This window comes from Perognathus longimembris, chromosome 3 (genome assembly GCF_023159225.1).
Source record: "Perognathus longimembris pacificus isolate PPM17 chromosome 3, ASM2315922v1, whole genome shotgun sequence".
NCBI lineage: Eukaryota > Metazoa > Chordata > Mammalia > Rodentia > Heteromyidae > Perognathus > Perognathus longimembris.
This window is the reverse complement of record NC_063163.1, coordinates 114,505,876-114,529,218: the sequence shown is the minus strand read 5'-3', so window position 1 is coordinate 114,529,218 and position 23,343 is coordinate 114,505,876. Positions and strand designations below refer to the sequence as shown.

Below are 23,343 nucleotides of genomic sequence, written 5' to 3'. Positions count from 1 at the left end.
AGAGATACATAGCACAAGTGCTTTGGCCCTCAGTAACAGTGATGGAATTACAATAGCTTTTGCTCCCATCAATCTACTACAGACGCTGCTCCTCCCAGCAACAACCCTTCTTCCACCATCCCTGATGATTAGGAATATTTCAAAATGCGAGGGCTCTGGAGTGACAGGGGACACGCAGCCATCAGTGTGGCAGTACAGCACAGGAACATTACAACCAGCTATTATTTCCTTTTCATGGCTTATACATACAAAAAAAGAAACACTACTTTTGCCCAAGATCAAATTTTCTTCTATGAATCTGTCAGCTGTTTAAAATAGACTGTTTTGTAAGTGAGAAAACAGGCATGTTGGATTTCATTCTGATCTCCTTTGGCTAAACTGCTGGAAAGGGGGCCTTTCTGGCTCAGACTCAGGACAAGGGCCAGAGCCCGCAAGTAGTACAGACAAGATTATCCGCACAGTGCTGGTCCAGTCTCTTCCTGAGTCTGATGCAGGCGAAGCACACCTGGATGGTTTGGGGAATGAGGTTTGCAGGATAGTTACCACAGGCAGAGAGCCCCCATCATTGAGAATCCGGGGGGCGTAGGAGTGGCAGGCCTGCGAAGCACGCACACTCGGGGTTTTTCAAGCTGAAGTTCTATTTAAAACCAATTGGTACTGTAGTTCATTTCACAGAAATCACTTCATAGCTTCAAGAATCCCCTGTGAAGCCCTAAGTGCCAGCCCCACACATTTAAATTTCTTCTTTTAAAGCAGGAGAATAAATAATGAACTGATCACTGCTCATCATGTCTTTACACAGAGCAGACTTGCTTGCTCATCCGCTAGGATGCCAACCGTTTTACAAAACCTTTCACACAGGCTTCACTCTGGGACAACAGAGCTCTACTGTAGAAGGAAAGTTCAAAACGGAAAATTCAATCACCAGACTGGTCATTCTGTAACAAAGATTTAAAATTCTCACCAGAAAAATAAAACTGATATGTTAATTAACCAGAGTGTGTGGGAAAATCCCTGGCCACGGAGAGCGGTGCCTGCTTCCTAGGACTTGCTTTCTCCAGACCCGCATCTTCACATCTATTTCTGCAACAGAATTTACATTCCTGAGGGCTAACGTAAGGGTAAAGATCATCTTGCCAAAATTTTAGCTGGAAACACTAAGCCAGGTCAAGGTCACACTGCTGTTAAGTGGCCTTTCCCAGAGTTCCCAGCATGGTGTAGTTGCTTATAAGCATTCAGTGGACACCACATTAAGATATTGGCCCGCAGCGTGGTCCCAGCTCCCGAGTCCGGGCCGTGACCCTGGCCGGTCAGTAGACCTTTTACTTCCCCAATAAATCCATCTTTTTACTTGGGAAAAAAAAAAAAAAAAGATACCGGCCTGTGATCAACACTAACCAATCACAATAAACAATAAACCTCCTAGAGTTCCTGTGCTGAGTCAACTCCTCGATTAACATTAGATGTTAATGAACAGTGCTTCTGGAAACTCCTATCTATCATCCTGGCTTCTCAGGAGACTGAGATCTAAAGATGAAGATTCGAAGCCAGCCAGGGAGGAGAAGTCCAGATTATTTCATCCCCAAAATAACCAGTGAGAAGCAAGGCTGGATTTGTGACTCAGCTGGAAGAGTGACAGCCAAGCCTATATAACTGAGCTCATGTGAGGCCTTGAGCTCAACAAACTCAGTAGCGGCCAAACCAAAAGGCGGTCGGCCTACGGTGGACCAGGGGTGAGCTCAGAACCGCAGTAGTATTTCATGTAACAATTCCCTATGTTAGGAACCAGTATTAACGTTACAGATATGGAAACTGAGACTCAGATCAATGCATTTATCAACGTCCAACGTCCTTGAATACATCAAGAACTTGGATCTGAACCCACAGGTTGCCTCAAAATCCCTGTTCTTGTTCCCCAGTCTGGCTTTCCAAACCACTAATGGTGCCACATCCCATTCCAGAGGGTTAAAAATAGCACAGGAAAATCAACAGACCTAAATTTTCATCCACTCATACTTACTAAGACTCGTGAATCTAAGCCTTCATTTTCTTTTTCCCCTTTGGAAAAAGTTACATTAAAATAGTTCTCTCCACTCATTCCCTTGTTATAGAAGTGACTCAAGTTAAAAAGTTTTACGCAAGGAAAAAAGCACTGTAAGATTCTCCTCCGGTCTGCATGTATAACCCTCGCCCACGAGGACAACGGGAGGAGTGCCACTTGAGATGATCACAGAAGTCTCCTCCTCCATCAGTTCTCCATGACAGCACCAACTCCCCACTTCCAATCCCTCATCTTCAGAGGACCCTCGTCAGAGGCGAGGCACGCAGGACACACAGCGAGCCCTGTGTTCCGGAGGACCCCACGGCGCCCGGCACGCTCACCTGACCCTTGCGGTGCAGGCGACAGCAACTTGGGAGTGAATCGATTCCGACTGGAGCGCCCTCTCCACCATGTGCCCGCCACAGGCTTAGCGCACCGGCTCCTCACATTCGGGGAGCCGCGGACTCCTTGACTGCCTGTACGTCTTACCCGGTCAGTGAGCTAAACCCCGGTGGGTCACGCAGAGAGCCTGTAACCTCGCCTGGATTTCAGCAAAGCCCAGTAAGAGTAGGTCTATTCCAGAGCAGTCTAGATAACAAGGAGCCCAAATCCGCTTCTTCGGCCTAACATGTGGACTTGTAAAAGCAAAACAGAGTTAAGTGTGCTTCCTAGTGGACCAATGAAACTTACTCCAGTTACACTGTGAGGATTTAAATATTAGCATACCGCGCGTCCTCAAGAGGCCATTTTGGTAAGTGTACATATTAAATATTAAACCCCTTTAAACAACTATTCAAAAATATTTTTAATTAAAATACAGTAGCCCATGAATTGGGGAGGAGAATGGCGCCATTTTTTCCCCCAATGAGTAAACAACTGAAGAACAGATGGTACACAGGGTTTGCATTTCAATAGAACTAGCTTTATTGTTTATTTATTTTTAAACAAAAGAAATGATCTAAAAGCAAACGCAGGTGTGTGTCTGGGACAAGCACGGCCTGGCGCTCACAAAGGAGCTGCTGTGTCTTACTGGGATGTTAGGAGGAGAATAGTCTGGAGATGCAAGTTAACTGAAGAAGGTGCTCGGTGGGGATATCAGCATGGAAAAAAAGAGAGAGAAAAAAAAAAAAAAGGAAAGAAACCACTAGAGGTGCTTCCAGAGAACTCTGCTGTAGCGGCCAAGAACCAGCGTCAACTCACGGTCTTCTCATTCTCCCCGTTTTCTATAATTTTCCTCTTCTTCTCATCTGTTTTTTTCTTGAAGATGTTATTTCGGTAAAACTGAAGCTCTTTGATGCTTTCACTAATGTCATCGAGGGCCCTACAAGCAAACACACCACACCCAACTGAATGTCCAAAAGTAGGGGAAATGGAAATTATTCTGTAAATATAACTTTAAAAAAATAAATAAATAACTTAAGGACAATGAGTTACTTGCGAATCCAACTAATGATCCGGCATCACGAAGAAAGGGATCTTTTTGGTAAAGCTATTTTAAGTATTTTATTCTTTACAAAATATTTTCACCATTTTATATGGATTAAAATTTCCAAAAGTGTTTTCTAAGGTGAGGATGGAATATTTCCCCCCCTGGCCATGGGTGGGGGTGGGAGAGGGGAAGGGGAGGGGACTCAGGGACAAATCAATTCAGGAAAAACTAGATTGAACATTTCTTTTTGGAAGTTTTCTTCCACACATGTAATAAACTAATGTGCACAATGCACTGCTAAGAGGAAACTAGACATCTATACAGTATTTCTAAAACTTAATGGGCCATCTTCATAGGATACTATATTAACAGCTCATAAAACACTGCCCAATACTAAATGATGTCCCTGTACCCAAAATACTTGAACATCCTTCTTGCAAGACTCAGTCTCTGCAAGGAACACCAGCAATCAGCTCGAACGGTAAAGAGCAGTAAAGGAGGTTCCTCACATGGTGATTTGCGCGGTCATCAGCCGCTGCCCCTCTCCAGCTAACAACTCTTCCCCTTCAACAGGCTGTTTTATCTACTGTAGTCTGAGAATTCAGATAACCAACTTTATTAGAATAATGTTTGACTAAATCACTAATCTCTGAATAATGGGCTAGGCCTTTGGTAGAGAACAAACTGTACAAACTTTACTGCAAGAATTTTATCGCAGTTATTTCTGTGGCAAAGGCAAAAATCTGCCATCTTCTCAGGTCCTAGAGATATGGTACAGAGCTAGGGCTTTCAAAAGACAGCTTCTGGCTAAGTAGAGGCATCTAACCATACACCCTGACACTGAAACCTAAAATGGACTTCAAAGCCCAAAGAACTCTGTGCCAAAGCCTGACATGAGGCTAGGCAGTTATGAGTTACGCCATTTGGTGAAAATATCCACATTTCACATCATATAAAAATATTCCGAGTTCTAGTTTTTCACAGAAATACCAGTGTGTTTTATCATGGAGGGTCTCCTGCAACCTCACGAAGAATATTACCTAACATAATATAGGAAGATTACTACCTTTCTAAAAGCTAAAACATCCAAACATCACTGCTTCATGCAGACTTGAACTACTCTCTAGGCATGCCCAGTGAAAACCCACAAGAATGCCAGGCTTCTTAGCTTGAGGACTGGTCTTGCCCTGACTGCTTGGTGCTATCCTTAGAAAACTACCCTTAGAGCTGGGTGCTGGTGGCTCACACTTGTAATCCTAGCTACTCAGGAGGCTGAGATCTGAGGATTGCTATTCAAAGCCAGCCTGGGCAGGAAAGTCCATCAGACTCTTATCTCCAGTAAACTACTCAGAAAAAAGTCAGAATTGAGGAACTAGCACTGTGGCTAAGTGGTAGCCTTGAGGTAGCCTGTGGCTAGCCTTGAGCAGAAAAAACCCAGGGACAGTGCCCAGGCCCTGAATTCAAGCCCCAGGACTGGCCAAAAAAAAAAAAAGACTACCTTTAGAAGCTGAACACTAAATCTACCACCACATTTTATGTTTCTAAATAGCTCAAAAAATAATAAAATAGGGAATATGAAAGAAATGATACAGAACGGTTGATGCATAAAACCTTCAAATTTCTTGTGCAATATACTTCATGCCAATGCAATGAACACACACACACACACACACACACACACACACAAACCCTGAAGTGTCCATCCATAACAACTGTACTACACAAGTGAACACAAAATCTTCTAATTCCCAGTCCTGTATTTTCTACAAGAAAAAAAACTGATTTTGCTCACTTCTAGAAAGACTACACTTTGTATCATCACACTGACAAACCAAATTAATACAAAAAGAGACAGATCCTAGATAACCCTCCCAAGAATGGAATCTAGACCCTCCATCAGACTTAAGAAAGTTATCTTTCTGCTGGTCAACTTTTATCTTTCCTGAGGAGGAACAGTGGAGAAGGGGAGGTTATTTCAAACAGCCAAACCCTGGGAGTTGTGTGTCAGTCTGGCATGCGCTTGGAAGGACCCGGTCTTACCTGTGAGAGGCAGCCTTCTTTGGTGCAAATTCATATTCTTCTGGGTACCAGCGTCTGTACATGGTAGAAATGGAACTCTCAAAGGAAACTGTCTCAGACACACTGAGTAATTACCTCCTTCAAGTCATTTATTAACACTGAAAAAGGCATTTGTGACTTTGAAAAGAGTGGTGACTTTCAAGATGCCTCTTTGACCAGGGACTCTATCTTCTACCCTTCCCTGTCTTGTATGTTCTCTTTGGGCAAGCTCATCAGTGTAGAGGATTCCTCAGTCTCCAATGACAGCACAATCCTCTCCAGAGTTTCTTTCTAGCCCAAGTGCCTCGTGGTCATTGCCACCTAAAAATTCACCAGATATTCCCAGATATATATATGTGTGTGTGTGTAATATGTGTGTATATGTATATATATATACATATATACATATGTAAATATATATGGGTGAGCTGTTTATATATAATGTTTATATTATATAATGTATATTATATAATATGTATATCTTTATATTATATATATGAACACCACAGCTCACCTACTCCATCTACCAAATCTACTCCTTCTTAGGTTTCTTCCTTTTTTTAATTGGGTTTAAGTTATTACATATATTTCACAGTACGCATTTAAACTTTCACAGTGATGAAAATTGTCATTCTACTCTACTTCATAGCTTATGAAGTCTATGAACTTTAACAATCAAATCATTTTCTCCATCCCGGATGCTATGCACATTACGTCCCTTTTGTTTGGCAACATCTGTTCCCTCCTTCACTCGTTCTATTCTTTGAACCATTCAATCATCCACCTAAGCTGCCTCAACTAGAAACAGCAAAAAAAATTAAAATCTTCCTTTTTCTCAACTCCCTCACTCGAACTTCCGATGTTGCACCGCCTGACCTGCGCAAAGATTCCACCTCCATCTCCCTCCTGACTACCCCAAGGGCCGTTTCCCGGGCTCATTCTTCTCTCTCCAAGATGATGCAACAATCACCCTCCCACTCTGCCCACCCCGTTGTCATCCACAGGATTCATTTCACCTGATCATCAATTTCTGCTGAAACCTTCTGAAACAAACGGGAATCCCGTCCCTTACTAGGTAAAACCACCCCTCCCCCAGCACGGCACAGGTGATCGGGTCTCACCTCACACGCTTGCCACGCTCACCTTCCCGTACCCCAGCACTAACAAATCCTCTGTAATTCTTTGTATACGTTTGCTTTACCTGCCAACTCGCCAACACCTCTGCTGAGTGACTCTAAGGAAAGTTCTTCCCTCACTTACAGATCTGGGAAACTGCCCCTTCTTTAAATCTTAACTCAAAAGCGACCCGCTACTTCCCAATTTCCCGCTGCAGGGCACGGAGCCCTCAGCCCTCTTCCCCAAGCCCCCGGATTCCATTCACACTCCCATTACACATGTCAGCTTGCGTGACGCTAAGCCACAGAAGCACTCTGCATCTCTGTGCCGAGCAGACAGGCCAACGCAAGGCACAGACTGAGCGCTCATGACTCGTGACGTTTACCAAAGGAAGATCTGTGACCTTTCTCCCAAGTCTCACCACTCAGGGGCAAGTGAGAATGGGCAAGGATACACACCAGCTGAGCACCCTCAGTTCCGCCTGTTCAGTGATGTTCTACCAATTCCCAAGGAAGACATGCTAAAGGAGGCAACTTAATGGATCCTACGTAGAGCCCTTACCTGCACAGTTCTTTAACAGTGCTCACATCAATTATTCTATAATGAAGATGTTTCATGAACTGGGGCATGTATTTGTCAAGAAACTTCTTATCTGCATGAACTGAATTTCCTAGAAAGACATGAAGCATACTGCATCTATGGGTTTCTAGTAGTATACAACAAGGTATAAGAACTCGTTTAAATTACTTTATTCTAACAGCATTTCTACATCCATTCTGAGTAAGTTACAAGTGCAGAATCCCAAGCATTTCAAACTATTGAGTCAGTCTACTTCATAACAAACTTTCAAATGGCCTCCCACGGACAAAAGAATAATGCTATCATTACACACACTTTAAAGAAGGCACAAATCTGTGACTTTTTCAGGTCATCCCAAATGTGCAAGCTTCCTCCCAGGATCACAAAATCCACACTAACACTCATAATTTAACTGACTTGTAGTAAATAAAACTTTATTTACATTCCAGTTTTTTGACAAGTCATAGCTATGTTCATGTTTTCATACAATGGTATATATTAAAAACACTAAAGCTATAATTAAAAACTTTAAAATGAGACATCGGCCATATTTTCTGGGGAAAACCTTCATACAATATACGCTCTTTCTTGTATTTAATGCCAAAACTTTGTGTATTTAAAGGAAGCTTCAGTTACCACATGAATTTACATACACAAATGCAAATATATACCCACACAGAACATCATCAATTTCCCTCTGACAATGTCAACGTTAAAAAAAATTGGACTGGTCTCTTAAAAAAAACAAAATCAGTACCACAAGGGGAAAAAAGAAAGGAGGTAGAGGGTTTTAGATCAACAGACTAAAGCCAAATGCATGAACTCTGATTGACTCCAGGTTTAAAAAACAATTAAGATATTAAGACAGCGCATCAAATGTACACTAGGCACCACAGATGGAACGATTTTTAATCATCTTCAACACAGTAATGACACTGTATTATAAAAGAAAATGATGTCCTTATTTCAGGGGATGAACATTATTATTTTAGGAATGAGGGTCACAATGTAATTTCTTTCCAAAAGTTAAAAAAAAAAAAAGGAAAACCAACACAGCATAAAGTTAACAATTACTAAACCCAATTTCTCAGCACATATGAAACTTTTCTGAAATAAAAATATGGGAAGGGAAAAAAAAAATCATCAACTGAGTTCATCTCTGTGCTTCCCAGATAGACTGTCAAGTTTCAGGACATTTCCCCTCATATTCCCCGAGGAAAATTTGAACCCAAAAGTTAAGGCATAATCCAAATTAAGTGGAAGGAGACACGGCTGGTCTTGCAGGAGGGCAGTGTGCTGCCCCACTACAATGGTAGACTATGGACAAGATACACATGGGACTGCATTTTACCTGCAAGCGGACAGAGCCCCGGGGGAGTCTGCTGTCGTACAAAGGAGAGAAATTCATACTCTGCCTGCTGCAATGTGATTGTACTCTCCTTCACTGCTTTGGTAAGACCAGACTGCAAGAGAGAATCCCCAGCCCCCACCAGAAACACATGAAGTCAGTTTTTCAAAGGTATCCAGAAATGAAAATTCACTTCTCACGCGAGCAAATATCACCATTCTTGTTTTAAGGGCTCAAGTTCGAACGGGAAGTGCCATCTTTATACCGACTGTTTCTTAAAAGAATCCAAGCCAAACAAGTTGTGTTCCTGATTGGCTAGTAGCCAATCTCCACACAGTCAAAAAGAGAATGTTGCTCAAAGTCCCAGGACATAACCTCTGGGAAGAAACGCTCTTAACCGGGGCGCGTTCCCCTTTCTCTGACAGCTGATGGCTAACCTTATCCAAAAGACTGACTTGAGTAATACTTGACAATCCACAAGGTGTTCATTCGCGACAGAGTGCAGAAGAGAAAAATAGAGGACTTTCAGGAGAAGATCTCGAGAGGCCCCAGAGATGAAAAGTAAAGAGCAAGCAGTTTCCCAGGCTTGCCAAGCAATCTTCCTCTAACCCTTTTTTTTTTTTAATTTAATACCATCCAGCAATGGAATAGGATTCAGATGTGGACGCAACACGCTTGTTACTGATCCCCAAAGCAGCAATCTTGTTATTTGGTAATGTTACCTTCCCATGATGCTCCTTACACCAATCGGACATGCTGTCCAGCAATTCGTCTGGCTGTTTGATAATCAGGTTGGGACCCTGTGGATGGGACAAGCCATTAGTTACTAAGAATCAGAAATGAGCTTGCTTTCAGAGGTAAGCATTTAAGGACTAAACGATTTTCCCTATGGGAGAAAACAGGAGATAAGGGCACTTCGTGAACTCTACAAGTAGCCCACATGGAGCCAAAAAGGACACAGAAACACACACACACACACACACACACACACACACACACACACACACACACTACCAAGAGTCAGCAAGCCACAGCCCCCAGTTTTGGATTTTTTTTTTTTATGATGCAAGCTAAAAATGAGTTTACATTTGTAAAAGAAGAAAAGAAGCCCATGATAGTGAATTATATGGCCTGCAAAGCTTAACATATTTAACACTGAAAGTTTGCCAACCCTTGATTATGAGTTAATTTTTGAAAAGCATCAGTATCTCTGAGGGCAAAAGCAAACTGCAGAACAGTATACAAAGAAGACAACTGGAGAACCAATAGGTTACAGTACAGGTACTTTGAATAAGTTACACTGTTTAATATTAACAGTACTTTAATACTTTTTTTAAAAAAGGGAAGGAAAGTTTATTTTAACTAGTCAGCGGCCTGACCTGGCAAGGTAGAAAGTCACCTTAGCATTTCTTTTTTTTTTTTCTTTCCTTTGTGGTGGTACCAGGGATTGAACTCAGGGCCTCAAGCCTTTGGCTTTTTGGCTCAAGGAAAAGAAGCAGGGTTCTCCATCAGTACAATTCATCTATAAATGCTTTGCCTTCTCATCTCTTTTCCTCACCCAGGAAATAAATGAAAGTCCAAACTGTAGATGTCGTAAGCCATTCCTGCCCTCTGGGAACTTAATTTCACAAGACTTTTCCACAAACATCTCTACAGGATTTCTGTTATGCTGTTGTTTAATGACTCCAAATGTCGCTGGCAGTCTTAGTTATTCAAGACTAGGTAGGGGCCTTCCTACCAATCAGAGGCAACGCAAACTTATTAAATGTTTCATGAGTGGCTGAAACGTAGCAGGTGTGTTTTATTTGTTTAGCTTAATGTTACAGGTAAAGGCAGTTCAGTTCATAAAAACCTTTACCATGGATGCCCAGTATGTCAACAAGAAAGCACTTTCTAACTCCTGTAATCTTAATACAGATCTAGAAGAAAAATACATCCTGGTTGAAAAAGGCAACCAGCCCTATAACCACAAGCTCCATACCCAAAGATTCAACTGACCTCAGACTGAAGACATTAGCAGCTGAAGAAGGCAATGCACTGGTATCGAATATGCTCAGAGACTTTTCCTGTTACTATTCCCTAACTACCGTATAACCACCCTTTACGCAACATTTACATTTTAGTAGGTAACTGACAATAAACACAGTAATTAGAATAAGTAACTTAGAGAGGATTTAAAGCACATCAGAAGAAGGTGCATAGATCATATAGGTGGATACTCAGGCAGGAATCACAAAACTGATGGGAAATTAGTTGGTTATCCTACTATTATAGAAGAACTGGTTAGGAGCCTGGTCATAGCCTTGTTTAAATGACTGGCTTCCCCAGTAACCAGCCAGATGGCTGGTTTGGAAAAATACCCAACATCTTCATCTATAAATAAGCATTATAACACAGTACCCACCTTCCAGTTGCTGCGAGGGCTAAGACGACACACAAAGCACTCAGAGCTATCACTGGCACACAGTGAGCTCCTAGCAAATGGCAAAGTTTCTGAAAAAGTTTGGCATAGCCAGTTGAAAACCAGACTATGAGATGAAATTACATGGGTCCTAGTACCAAGTCTACCATGGCCTAATATATTCCTTTGGACTTAACCTCTTTAGACACGTGTTCACTTATTTTTCAAATAATGAGATTAGAAAAAGTGAGCTTTAGATTTCCAATGCCCTCCCGGCTAAGTACTATGCCATCACCTACTTCAGCCAAAATGTTCAGATCAGAGTCAGTAATCAGACAGGCCATCTCAATAATCTGGTCCTTCTCAATGTCCAATCCTGTCATCTGCAATAAAAAATAAATTATAACATACAAAAAAAAAAAAAACCCCTCTTCCTGATCTCTTCTACCCAAATTTCCCAGGATGGCCCTCATACATGTACTATGTATACTATATAGCCAGAAGAGAAAAGGTAATAACACTTCTTGGGCATTAAACCTAAGTCCTCTAATATTCAACCAACATACTTACCAAGAGCTGGCTATTTCTCAAGCACTGTGTTTCTACTCTGGGACAGACATAAAGTAAAACTCAGACAGCACTCAATGAGGGAAGAGTTAGACCACTAACATCAATTCATCTCTGAAGTTCACAAAGTGTCCGATGGATTACAACTCTCCATCTTCATCACAATGTAGAAAGTTAATCTCACTTCATGGAGGAGCACACCGAAGCTCAAGGGAGAAGGGAAGGCCCGGGGAGGTTAACACACCAGCGATGAGAAGCTGCGTTCTGGTCCCTAACTCGACCTTGAGCCAGCGGCCTCCCCTCTCCTAAAGGACGAGCCATCTAGGAACTCCTAACAATCTGGAGTCTTTGAAAGGGGGAGTCACCCTCCCACCCCACCCCTGACCTGTGCCCCCCCCCCCGAGCCTGGAGTCTCCCAGAGTTAGGAAACCTACATCTGAGCAGACATATGGACAACTCCTCCCCAGTGACAAGGCACCCCCCCCTCCCCCGGGCCGCCCAGCACTGTCCCCCACACCCGCAGGGCTCCACTTACCCGGGACACCTGAGACCCGGACAACACCCCTCCCCCGGCCGACCAGCTGGCTCTCACCTGGCGATGCTCCCCGGGGACACCTGAGGCCCTGACAGCTCGCCCCCCCCCCCACGACACCTGCAGGGCTCCCCTCACCTGAGCTGTGCTCCCCTGGGACAGCCCCCCTCCCCCCCAGCCATCCAGCTCGCCCCCCCCCACGACACCTGCAGGGCTCCCCTCACCTGAGCTGTGCTCCCCTGGGACAGCGTACCCCCCCCCCCCCACAGCAGCCGTCCAGCTGGGTCTCCCACATTAGCCCCACCCCGGAGACCCGAACACCTCCCCGCCGCCCCCACACACACCTGCCGGGCTCCCCCGGGGACACCTGAGACACCCCCCCCCCCGCCGCCCACCCTCCCCCCAGGACGAAGACCCCCCCTCACTCACCTCCAAGTCCACCCAGACCATCCGCTGAGCCATGCTCTCCCCCGCCGCCATGGCTGCGCCACCTTCGCGGACTCCTCGCGGCCCGAACTGCCCGCGCCGCCCACCCACGCTCCGCCACAGCCTGGCGCCGTGGGAGCCGCCTAGCATCGCCCGGCACGAGCCGCCGCCGCCCCAGCCCAGCCCAGCCGCCGGCCGCGCGCAGGCGCTACAGTCGCTAAACGTCGCAAAGCCTCCGGGATCGGGGGGGGGGGGAAGGGAGGAGGGAGGTGGAGAGCAAAGACCACAAGTCCCGGCATGCCGCGCGCCAGATCGGCCTCCGCGGCTCGCGGCGGGTGCCGAAAGGGCTGATGGGACTGGTAGTCCCGCGGCAGGCCGGCCGCTCCCTCCTCCCTACCCCCGCCGCCACGTGTTTTTCGGATGTGGCTGGATGTGCCTATTACCCACAGCGAAGTTTGTGTGCTTCCAGGAGTTATTTCCTGAGTTTGGATGAGTTCTAAATCAAGGTGTTGCAAAAAAAAAAAAGAAAAGAAAACCGTTCTACTTCAAATGGTTGGGAAAAAAAATCTGATTTCGTTCTTAATCTTTTTTTTTTTTTATGCTTTCCCCCCCCCCTTTTTTTTTAAATTCATCCGCCCTTTACTTCCATAGACTAAGTGGTTTTTAGGAAAGATTATTGGTTCGGTGTTTTGTTTTTCCATTTACTTGGAACCCAAGAGCAATGTCCTATTTTGGGCCACAGGGCCAATTCCACTGTCATCATTTACAAGTCCTTAAATGGGATCTTTATTAAGAGATCACTCCTCACTGGCCCTGCAGTCTATAAAAGTCCCTTTTCCATCCTGGCAGAAGCCCCGATTTCTTGGGAGGAATGCGAGCTGTGTGGCAGTTTAGTTGGTGTCATCTCCATCCTTCAAAGGTCTCAAAGTCAGCCTTCTATAACAAACCTGTATTACCGACTCAGTTAAAATGAATGAAAGCAGCTGTCCTCTCCTGTGGTTTTTAGTGTTTCCAGGAGAGGGCCAAAAGAAAAAGGAAAGGTTAGACCCTAAGGTGTCAAAGTTGGTGAATCTCTTCAACTTTGCTAGTAAGTTTGTGAGCAAAGGGCGACTGTCAAAGATATTCACAGCCTTGAGTAATATATTTTTCTGAAACCCATCTGCTGCTGATTTCAGAGCTACTGGTAGATTGCATAGGAACTCATACCTGCTAAGTTTGTAGGAAACCTTGTTACCTAATGGGAGCTTTAAAGATAGTAACCACCTCTACTTTTGGTGTACTCAACCTGCCAGGTTTAAAAGATCATTGAAACATTTACAAGTATTAATGTTTGTCCTGAACAATGAGTATAGACATGTACATTGTAACTGCTTTGCCTATTGAGTCAATCACATTATTTTGCTCTAGATTTTGGGGCTTTGTTTTATACTGGTCCTGGGGCTTAAAATCAGGTCCTGCATGCTGTCCCTGAGCTTTTCAAAAGCTCAAGGATGGAGGTCTACCACTTGAGCCACAGCTCCACTTCCAGCTTTTTGTTTTTATTGGAGATGTCTTATGAACTTTTTTCCCAACCTGGCTTTGAACTGCCACCCTCAGATTGGCCTCCTGTGTAGCTAGGATTACAGGGATGAGCCACCAGTGCCCAGCTTGTTTTGCTAATTTTATATTTGTGTCTTTATATTCGTGGTCTTTATTCCTTAGTTTCTTTTCAATCTGATACGTAGAAAGTAGAACCACTTGTACAGAAACTTTTATGGGCTGGGCTTAAGTATAGCTTTTTCCTAATCCTTCTCTTTAAGAGTAAGTGACCAAACCTTAGGTTAACCTGAATTTGTAGCCTAGGAGTTCCTGAGCATGTGGCTGCTGTCTGAATTGTAGGAAATCTTACAGAGAATTAAGCCCTTAACCTGGTAAGTTTGACCTAACTCTTAAGTAGTGTCAGAATTGCAATGCAGTTAATCAAAAAGAAATTTGAATTTTAGGTAGCAGTCCAAGCTCAAGCATTAACTCCCGTTTTTGACCAAGATGAAGTAACAGGAATTAGATTTATCATTTTCCAGAAATAAAACACAAGCAAGATAAGGAACAAAACACAGTGATCCCTAAATGAGGGGGAAAAGTGGGCCCTAGGATTGGCTCAGCTGGCTGCCCTGAGGGTACACTGTGGAAGGTTGGGGCAGGGCAGGCCCAGCCCAGGGACTTCAGGAGTTGAGGAAACACAACTAGAAGTCTAAGAAAAACAAGGCAAAGGGAACATCCAATGCACAGAAGGGGCCTCCAGGCTGCCTGTAGCTTTCATAATACTGGTCAGCATATAGGTTGGGGAAATTCTCTAAAGAATCCTAATGGTTACTCAGCACTCATGTAGCACCACAACAGTATATTCTCTCACTAGCCAGCAGAAAATTGTGTAACTCATGGTTCATTGGTTCCTCACCACGTCTTGCCTCAATAATGGAGTGGATTAATGGGGCAATATGCTTCTCAAAACCTAAAACACTGAAATCAAAGCCTTGAAGAAACACACCAGTGTACACATCTCAGAACAAAGTTCATGAATATTTATAGAAATACAAGAACATGTACTTCACCAGCCCTAGCATACCATCAAATAAGGCACCCAGTAGCAAGACTAAAACCAACCAAAGTACCAACCAAAGTAATTTAAATCTACATGCCATTCGTGAATGTAGATCCAAATCCTACTGACACGAGAGTACTCATAGATCTGCAGCATTTTAATAGTGTAATATGCCATGATGTGCAGTTCTTTACAATAGGATGTAATGATGATGCAGTTTGGTCATTAATCAAAAAGTCTATTTCCCCTTCATTTTTATTAGCATGCTTTGAACTCACTTTCCTACCGTGGCCCTATACTGACTTTTCTGAGGCTGTCCTGCTCTCCTTTACAGGTACTTACTTCAGTAACTCTAAGAGGGTGTGGCTAGAGATCATCACAAGGGCTCCCCAACATGAAAGCCAGTAAGAGGAAAAAACTCCTGGGACTGAAGATCCGAAGCCCAACACTATGGGTTTGGTTTCCTGGGCAGTGCTGGGAGCTGAAGGCAGGGCCCTGGTGCCTACTGAACAAGCTCACTACAGCAGAGCCGTGAACTGAAACGAACGGAGGCAAACTACCGATGGATCCCAGGAAAGCAGGATTCACCTTTGTTTCCCATCTGTGTATCGGCTGATGACGTTTTCATTAGGACACCTGAAATTGACAAGTTCCTTGAAAACAAACCCTATTATTCTGCTTTAGCAAACAATTTTTTAAAAAAATCTTAATGCCATGGACACAGCTCCATTTACCAAGACAGAGAACTAGACACAAGAAAGCCTGAGTACATAGAAACTTCTGGAGACCAGAGACTTGGTTCACAAGTGTCCCAACAGTCATACAGGACTTCGCTGACTGGAAATCTAAACATCTACAAATATATATTACAGGACTATAATTATAAAAGACTAATGATCTTCACCCCAGTGAAGTATGAATAAATATGAACAGTGTACGCTGACTTACTGAATATCTCCAAAGTTAGTGATGTTGAAGTAGGATAGTATATTAAAAAGCAACACAGTACAAATGCTGTGGTTAAGAAGAAGGACCCAATTTTTTCAGAGTGAATTTTTATAAACAGCTCTGCAGGGAAACAGAAACAGAATCTTGATACAAAAGTTTTTATTAATGAGATTTAAAATTTTTTAAATCAGAAAGTTAACTTCCTTTCCAATTGATGTGCACAAAAAAAAAGCAAGCTGTACAAGCTCCATCATAAAATGTATCCTTACCCCCTTGTCCTGGGTACTTTGAAAAGTTATAATTTCTGAAATCTGAGGAACACAGGGCTGCACAGAAAGGCTTCCATGGATTTTCCCCAAGAAGAGCGTTTTCAGTAAGACATTTTATTATTTTATCTGATTATGCATTGATATTTTTGTTCTTCAGAAAGAGAATTTACATTAATACTGTAATTTTTAATGTAAAAATATACAAGTGGAGTTATTTAGCTTCCTGAGTGGCCCGTCTTACAGGAAACATGATTTAATCTTTAAAAATGCTAAAATTTCCTGGGCGCTGGTGGTTCTCGCCTATAATCCTAGCTACTCAGTAGGCTGAGATGTCAGGATCACGGTTTGAAGCCAGCCTGGGCAGGAAAGTCTGAGACTTTCATCTCCAATAAACTACCAAATAAGCCATAAGTGGAGTTGTGGCTTAACTGGTAGAGCACTAGCCCTGAGCAAATCAGCTCATGAATAGTGCCCAGGCCCTGAGTTCAAGCCCAGGACCAGCAAAAAAAAAAAAAAAAAACCTAAAATTTTAGAATAGTAGCTTTACATTTCTGAGTTCAAGAGCAGGGTTAAAGCTCAAAAGAACATGTCACAAAATTTGTACTTAAAATTTCTAAGGCTAATTTTCCCCCCAAACATAATCACTATGCTTCCTCAAATAAAGTGTTAATAAAATGAAAACTTGTATTTCCTTATTAACAAAATACAGAGAGCTATTTCAGAATACTAACTTCAATGCTTTCTATTACATCCACAGAGATTAACAAGATAATCCTTGCAATACAAAAAGGTAACAAATAATTAAAATATTCCCCTTATAATACAACCAATCTATACAATTCATCCTTTCTAATTGTCTAAAATTATCAGGAACTGGAGCACTTTTTCTTTTCTTTTTTTTTTATAAAACCCTTTCCTCTTCCTAAAACCCTGAGGTGAAAGGTTAACACTGTAAGAAAACTGGAACCACAGTTCTTCTCACTTCTGTATGAAACTGCAGTTACAGGTTTTAAAAACTTTTTATAAGAAATGTGCAACTTGTAAAGCTGCTCTGTACAGTTTTACAAAATGTTTAGTCACAAGGGCCTAAAATGGCCCTATAAGACAATCTCATTATACCACTTCCTAGTGTCGAGGTAAGTGCCATTTCCCATCCCTACTGTCTCTGTCTCTTCTGTTATCGTAGTCATGGCTCCAGCCATCAGAACTCCTGTCTTCATAGAAGAAATCCTCTCTGGCTCCTCTGTAATGGTAGTCAGGCCCATGATCAGGGTAACGCTGGTGGCTATAGTGTCTATCCGCTAGGTAGGGATGGGAACTCTGTCTGACTTTGCGCTGTGATGATGGTGTATCATGGCGCCACGGGGAGCTGGAAGACTGGTTAAAGTTATGACCATGTGACGGAACTGATGATGAAAATCCAGACGGATCCACACGCACAGAACCAAATTTCCCACCATATGACATCTGTCTCAGAACATTGTTCATCTAAGGGAAAATGTAAATAAGAAAATATTAACTGCAAAGCAGAAGAGCTAATACATATTTACTCAGAGTTAACCACATAGCTAATAAAGGAAAACCAAAACCTAATAAAATGAAAAGTAATTCAATAGCTTCATTCTCTTGGATATCTCCATTATTACTTTTGACTATTAGGTCACACAAAATGATTATGATATGAGTCACTGTCTAATGTGACATAGCATCTGAGTAGTGAAGGATGAATAGACAATTTCAAGGAAACTCTATGCCAGGGAAAGGAAATTGTACAAACAACAATAGCAATCTGTTCAAAGAAAACCCAGTAATTCTGACTCAAAGTACTATAGGAGCGGTCCTAACAGTGGAAGGCTTTACTGGAATAAGACAATGGGATGTCTAATAATAACCAGAGAAAACTGACTTTACCTTTCAAAGAATGGAAAACAAGGATGCGGGGAAGATAGACAAAAATAGCATGCAAGGTGAACTAGAACGGGGAATAAGACATGTGACACTGACTAGGCCAGCGGTTCCCAAATTCTTACTGTACAGAATTATTACAATGCAGGTCTGGAAGACTGAGAAGCCCGAGGATCCCAGGCCACAGCAGGGACACTGGTGGCTCACGCCTGTCATCCCAGCTCCTCGGGAGGCCCAGGTCTGAGGACCGTGGCTCAAAGCCAGCCCAGGCAGGAAAGTCACTAAGACTCGCATCTCCAGTAAACTACTCTGAAAAGGTGAAGCTGAGTTGTGTGGCTCAAGTGGTAAAGTGCTAGCCTTGAGGAAAAAAAAACCATCTCAGGGATAATGCCCAGGCTCTGAGTTCAAGCCCCAGGACTGGCACCAAAAAAAAGTCATTTAGAGTAGGTAATGAGCTTAAAAAAAAAAAAATCTATCTCCGGTATTTGTATATAAACACTAATGACAGTGAAGAGAACTACAATGTAGAATGGGGTTTTACTCTTGTCTTTAAAGTACATACTGATACATTCTATACGTCACATAAACTATATGCTTAGTGAAAGGTAAAATGAATATTCAATCCATACAAATCAAGCTCATCTAACAAAAAATTAGAGAAAATGTTAAGTATTTCTTTTTTTTAAAAGGCATGTGTTGGCATACACCTGAAATCCCAGCACTCAGGAAGCTAAAGCAGGAGGACCATACACTCCACAACAGACAGAGCTACACAGGAGTACCTGTCTCAGAAAGTGGAAAGCAATTTACCCATTTAATTTATGCCTTAAGGACTTTAGGAAAAGAAGCCTACAAGTGAACTAAACAATATTTTAACTGACTATGACTTTGTTTAGCAATTCAATTTGAAAAGTAATTAGCCTACCACTGCTTGTCTCTGATAATTTTCTGGAGTTGAGAATGATCTCTGAATTATCTGTGATGATGGAGTCATATTATCCACAGTCCTTTCATATCTGTCAAAACAAAAAAAACAACATATAATCATTTGTTCGTCCAACTTTATTAAACACAAGTATAACCCAGTTCTCCAAGATGAAAAAGAGTAAGAGAGTATCTGCTTTTACAGAACAAAGAGAAAAATGCAGACAGGATATTTTCACAGATTCTAAGAAACACATGACTGAGAGCCACTGAAGGTGAGACACACAAGAGGTCTAGGTTAGATTGGCCAATGTAGAGGAGACATTGTTTGTACTACTGCGTACTTCCAGTGTCTCCTCACAGGTATTCAATTCTTTACAGCTCTTGGCACTGCCTTAACCCAAACCACCATCCTCCCTCCAATTCCCCTGCCAGGAGGCTACCAACCGCTTCTTTTTATTTATTTATTTATTTATTTATTTAGCCAGTCCTGGGCTTGGACTCGGGCCCTGAGCACTGTCCCTGGCATTTTTTTTTGCTCAAGGCTAGCACTCTGCCACTTGAGCCACAGCGCCACTTCTGTCCGTTTTCTATTTATGTGGTGCTGGGGAATCGAACCCAGGGCTATGATCCAACCGCTTCTTTTTGTGTGTGCCAGTCCTTGGGTTTGAACTCCAGGCCTAAGACCATGAGCCTTTGTGCTCAAGGCTAGTGCTCTACCATTTTGAGCCACAGCATCACTTCTGGCTTTTTGGTACTAACTGGGTAAGAGTCTGACAGACATTCCCATGAGTGCTTGCTATGAACCACAATCCTCCAGAGGGGTAAGCCAGCAAGAGCCAGCCACGCCCTGCTACCACTAGCTTCTTAATTGGTTTTTCTAATCCACTCTTTCCCTTTCTAATCCATTCTCCCATTGTGTGAGGCGATTCTTTTCAAACAAAATTTACATTATTCTACTTAAATAAAACATGTGCAAGCAACACAAGTAATAAAGCAGCAGAGTAAAGACATAGGAATATAATGAAGAAACTAGTCATCGTTATGTAGTTTGAGCTCATTATCTGAGGAAGTCTCTGGTAAGTGACTAGCAAGTCAGTGGGGAGTTTTACCTGGTAGGAGACGTGGAGGTGGGGCTTGAGCTTACAGCTTGATGTTGGGGATAGGTGTCCTGTGAGGCATGACTACTTCCTAGAATGAAACAATTTCAAAATTTCTAATTGACAAGGAGGTTTATTTGAAATTTTGTCTCCCTCACACAGAATCACTCCAAAAGGGGGGGGGGGGGGATTTAAATCTTAGTATTGCCACTTGCTTTAGTTTTTCTTCGGTGTATAATATAAAGTATGCAAAAGCAAACATTTCAAAGAAGATACTATTTTAAATATCCCTTCTGGCCGTAATATTTGATCCTACACTACTTTATAATCTTGGTTTCACACTGACATGATCAAGAACCAAATCGGTGAAAGTGAATCACAAAGCAGCCTGGACAACTATTTTCAGAAAGTAATCCTTGCTGTGAAGAGCATGGATATTAAACTTACACTTCTCTCACAATGAAGCTCCTATGTTCTTAGGACTCCAAGGTAAAACTTTAAACTCGCTTTATATAGGACAGTTTTCAAAAACCCACGTGTCAAGGTTAACTCTTCCAGGGATTATGTTTGCTACTCACAGAATTTAATAAATTATTCTCATCCACAAATGTATTTAAAACTGAGTAAAACTTAAAAAAAAAAAACACACAGTAAAGGAACCCTGGCTCCTTGTAACATCACGTCATAGTTACCTGATCTAAACTGAATTTTGATGGGCCTCCCAAAAAGTTTGATTCCATTAAGAAGATTCATTGCATAAGGAACAGATACTTCATGTTTGAAGTTGACAAATGCAAACTGCTTTGGTTTACCATCCTTATCTTTTGGAATTTTCACCTTTATTACTGGCCCAGCCTACAAACAGAAGTGTGGAGAATTTTTAAAGAAGGTGATTTCAAGGAAATAAAACTCAAAATTTCACAAGTCAAAAAAAAAAAAAAAGGATACAACGTTTCAAAGCAACAGAAAGGCAATCGGGAACTTAAAACAACCAAAAAACACAAAGCAAATCGGATACACCTGGATTTCACTTTGGCAGGCGTGAAGTAAGTTTGTATCTTAAAGCCACACTCAGTAGTGTGGGGCGGGGCGGGGCGGGGCGGGGGGGGAGGAGGGAGAGAGGGGGCGTGAAGAGGCCATTCAGGGAGTTTCCTTTCCGCACCGCCGCCGTGTGACGTCCGCGCGACGTTTGCACGACGTGACCAATGGGGGAGGGGGAGCGAGGCCTCCGTTTCCCGCTGCCCGGAAGTGCGGACCCCCTATCCGGGACAAGAACTGATTTTCCCACAACACCCCCACCCCCACCCCCACCCACCCCCAAAAAAAGTTAACTTTTGTACCCAACGTTGTTGCGGCGGTTAACCGGGACGGAAAGGAACGAGAGATCCCTGGGAATTCTCCCTGTCTCCTAGCCCAGAAACGCTACCACGCCGGCTTCCTATCCAATAGGTGCGGGTTTATTGTAAACACGTATGGGGAGTGGGATCTGCAGTAAGCCTGTGGCTGGATCCGCAGACTCCGGCGGGAATGAGAGATACGAAAGACGCTGAAATGCAGTGTCCTCGAGTCAAGAGGAGCCTGACGACGGTCGCGGCCCGGGGAAGGCGCGAGGCGCCGGCCGGGTAACGGCCCCGCCCACCCCGGCCCCGCGGAGGGAGGGAGGGAAGGACGCAGGGCCCCCCTCGGCGGGGGTCCCCGCTGCCACTCCGGGGCCGGCTCACCCCGCGGCCCGACGGCCCCACCCGCCCAGCTCGCGCGGAAGGACGTTAGCCGCCCGCCCCCCGCCCCCCCTCCCCCAGCCCCCCTCGTCAGCGAGCCGCACGACGGCAGGCCGAGCCGCCTACCTGGTGGAAGAGCTCGAAGAGGAGCTCCTCGGTGACCTTGGTCTCCAGGTTACCCACGAAGAGAGTGCGATCCGCCTCCGCCGCCGCCGCCCCCATCGCCGCGCCGCGCCGCCCCCCCCTCCCCTCCCCGCTTCGGCCGGAGGTCGCGGCCCACGCTCGCACTGACTGCGCACGCTCCGACACCGGCGCGGTCCGTCCGCCGGCCCCGTCCGGCGGATTCTTATGTCACGACGCGCCAACGCCCCGGCACGCACGCTCGCCCGGCGGCGCCGCGGCGGCGGACTGCGCGTGCGCGTGCGCGGCGTACGCTCGCGAGAAGAGCCTCCTCCGTGCGGCAGCTGCTCCGGTGTGTGTGTGTGTGTGGCGGCCAGGCCGCCGCTCGGCGTGTCGCCGCCTGGAGGGATGGCGCCCCCGGGATAGGGCGGCCTCGCGTCCGAGGTGGGCCGCACCGACCTGCGGAGCTTCGAAGGCCCCCGTCTGACCCAGACACTGCGGGCAGTGTTTGACGATGGCCCTGAACGGTGCGTCCCTGTCGGCCGGCGACCAGCGGGACCGGGTGGCGTACCGCTGCTCCCATGGCGACCTCAGCCCCTCGGCCCAGGCCCTGGCCATGGTGTCCGGGGACAGCTTCCTGGTGGCGGGGCCCGAGGCGGTGTATCCGGGGCCGCGGCCGACGGGGCGGCCGAGCGGGCGGACCGATGGCCGGCGGGGCCCCGGGGGCGGCCGGGGCCCGGCCCGTCTTCTCCGGAACCGCCAGAACCGCTTCTCGCCCTACCCGACCCCGGCGGTCAAGCTCGACCTGCTCCGAACCGTGCTGCAGCAGCGCCTGATCGCCTTCGGGAACCTCGTCGCCGCCCGACTCGCGGCGTAGAGCCCAGCCCTCCCCTCTGTTAAGAGTTAGCTTGCGAACAAGGCCTCTCTCATATCTGCCCTGGCGTCCCTGCGGTTTTCTTTCCAAGAAAGGTTGTGTTTTCCACTCTCAGGTCAGAATTCCCACGGAGGGGTTGGTTGATGACAGCGCAGCACTTTGAAAAGGAAAGGTTGCCCCACCGACCCCCACGTAGCCTGGAATGATTCGCCTGGGAAGGAGCGGAACTGTTCCTGATGGGGGGCGGGGTGGGGGGGCGTCCCGGGGATCACATTTCCCACAGCCCTCCTCCACTGATTCCACCTCCACCCCACCCCACCCCCCCTTTTTTTTTTTCTGGGCCTTGGTGCTGTCTCTTAAGCTGCCTCTGCTCGAGGCTAGCAAGCACTCATTACCTAAGCCACAGC

General features: G+C 44.8%; 3 protein-coding genes across 4 annotated transcripts; 1 reads left to right on the top strand and 2 right to left on the bottom strand.

Moving 5' to 3' along the window:
- Positions 1-2,941: 2,941 nt before the first annotated feature.
- On the bottom strand, positions 2,942-12,710 carry Rexo2 (RNA exonuclease 2). The gene is made up of 7 exons (XM_048343882.1): positions 12,501-12,710; positions 11,272-11,355; positions 9,294-9,371; positions 8,575-8,686; positions 7,206-7,314; positions 5,511-5,564; positions 2,942-3,362 (listed from the first exon to the last, which is right to left on the bottom strand). The coding sequence occupies exons 1-7, from the start codon at positions 12,645-12,647 to the stop codon at positions 3,233-3,235; spliced, it is 714 nt and encodes a 237-aa protein (XP_048199839.1). The 5' UTR covers positions 12,648-12,710; the 3' UTR covers positions 2,942-3,232.
- A 4,068-nt stretch (positions 12,711-16,778) lies between these two features.
- Positions 16,779-22,299, bottom strand: Rbm7 (RNA binding motif protein 7). 2 transcript variants are annotated; one of them, XM_048343879.1, is made up of 5 exons: positions 22,069-22,279; positions 20,917-21,079; positions 20,237-20,315; positions 19,126-19,216; positions 16,779-17,783 (listed from the first exon to the last, which is right to left on the bottom strand). In XM_048343879.1, exons 1-5 carry the CDS (start codon positions 22,162-22,164, stop codon positions 17,421-17,423), a joined length of 792 nt encoding a protein of 263 aa, XP_048199836.1. In that variant the 5' UTR covers positions 22,165-22,279; the 3' UTR covers positions 16,779-17,420. The 2 variants fall into 2 exon arrangements, with proteins under 2 accessions (XP_048199836.1, XP_048199837.1); XM_048343880.1 differs by having other exon boundaries at positions 17,540-17,783; positions 19,122-19,216; positions 22,069-22,299.
- A 106-nt stretch (positions 22,300-22,405) lies between these two features.
- On the top strand, positions 22,406-23,117 carry C3H11orf71 (chromosome 3 C11orf71 homolog). Its single transcript, XM_048343881.1, has one exon. The coding sequence runs from the start codon at positions 22,577-22,579 to the stop codon at positions 22,937-22,939; it is 363 nt and encodes a 120-aa protein (XP_048199838.1). The 5' UTR covers positions 22,406-22,576; the 3' UTR covers positions 22,940-23,117.
- The last annotated feature ends 226 nt before the right edge of the window (positions 23,118-23,343 follow it).

What these genes read in the sequence shown, in the direction of transcription:
- Rexo2 (XM_048343882.1), bottom strand. Translation starts at nt 12,647, where the DNA reads ATGCTAGGCGGCTCCCACGGCGCCAGGCTGTGGCGGAGCGTGGGTGGG. An exon ending in ATCTGAACATTTTGGCTGAA is followed by an intron (nt 9,372 to 11,271) that starts GTAGGTGATGGC and finishes TCCCATCCACAG; the next exon opens with GGTCCCAACCTGATTATCAA. An exon ending in GGGGCTCTGTCCGCTTGCAG is followed by an intron (nt 7,315 to 8,574) that starts GTAAAATGCAGT and finishes ATGTCTTTCTAG; the next exon opens with GAAATTCAGTTCATGCAGAT.
- Rbm7 (XM_048343879.1), bottom strand. Translation starts at nt 22,164, where the DNA reads ATGGGGGCGGCGGCGGCGGAGGCGGATCGCACTCTCTTCGTGGGTAAC. An exon ending in TCTTCGAGCTCTTCCACCAG is followed by an intron (nt 21,080 to 22,068) that starts GTAGGCGGCTCG and finishes TTCTGTTTGTAG; the next exon opens with GCTGGGCCAGTAATAAAGGT. An exon ending in ACCTCCACGTCTCCTACCAG is followed by an intron (nt 19,217 to 20,236) that starts GTAAAACTCCCC and finishes TTGTTTTGACAG; the next exon opens with ATATGAAAGGACTGTGGATA.
- C3H11orf71 (XM_048343881.1), top strand. Translation starts at nt 22,577, where the DNA reads ATGGCCCTGAACGGTGCGTCCCTGTCGGCCGGCGACCAGCGGGACCGG.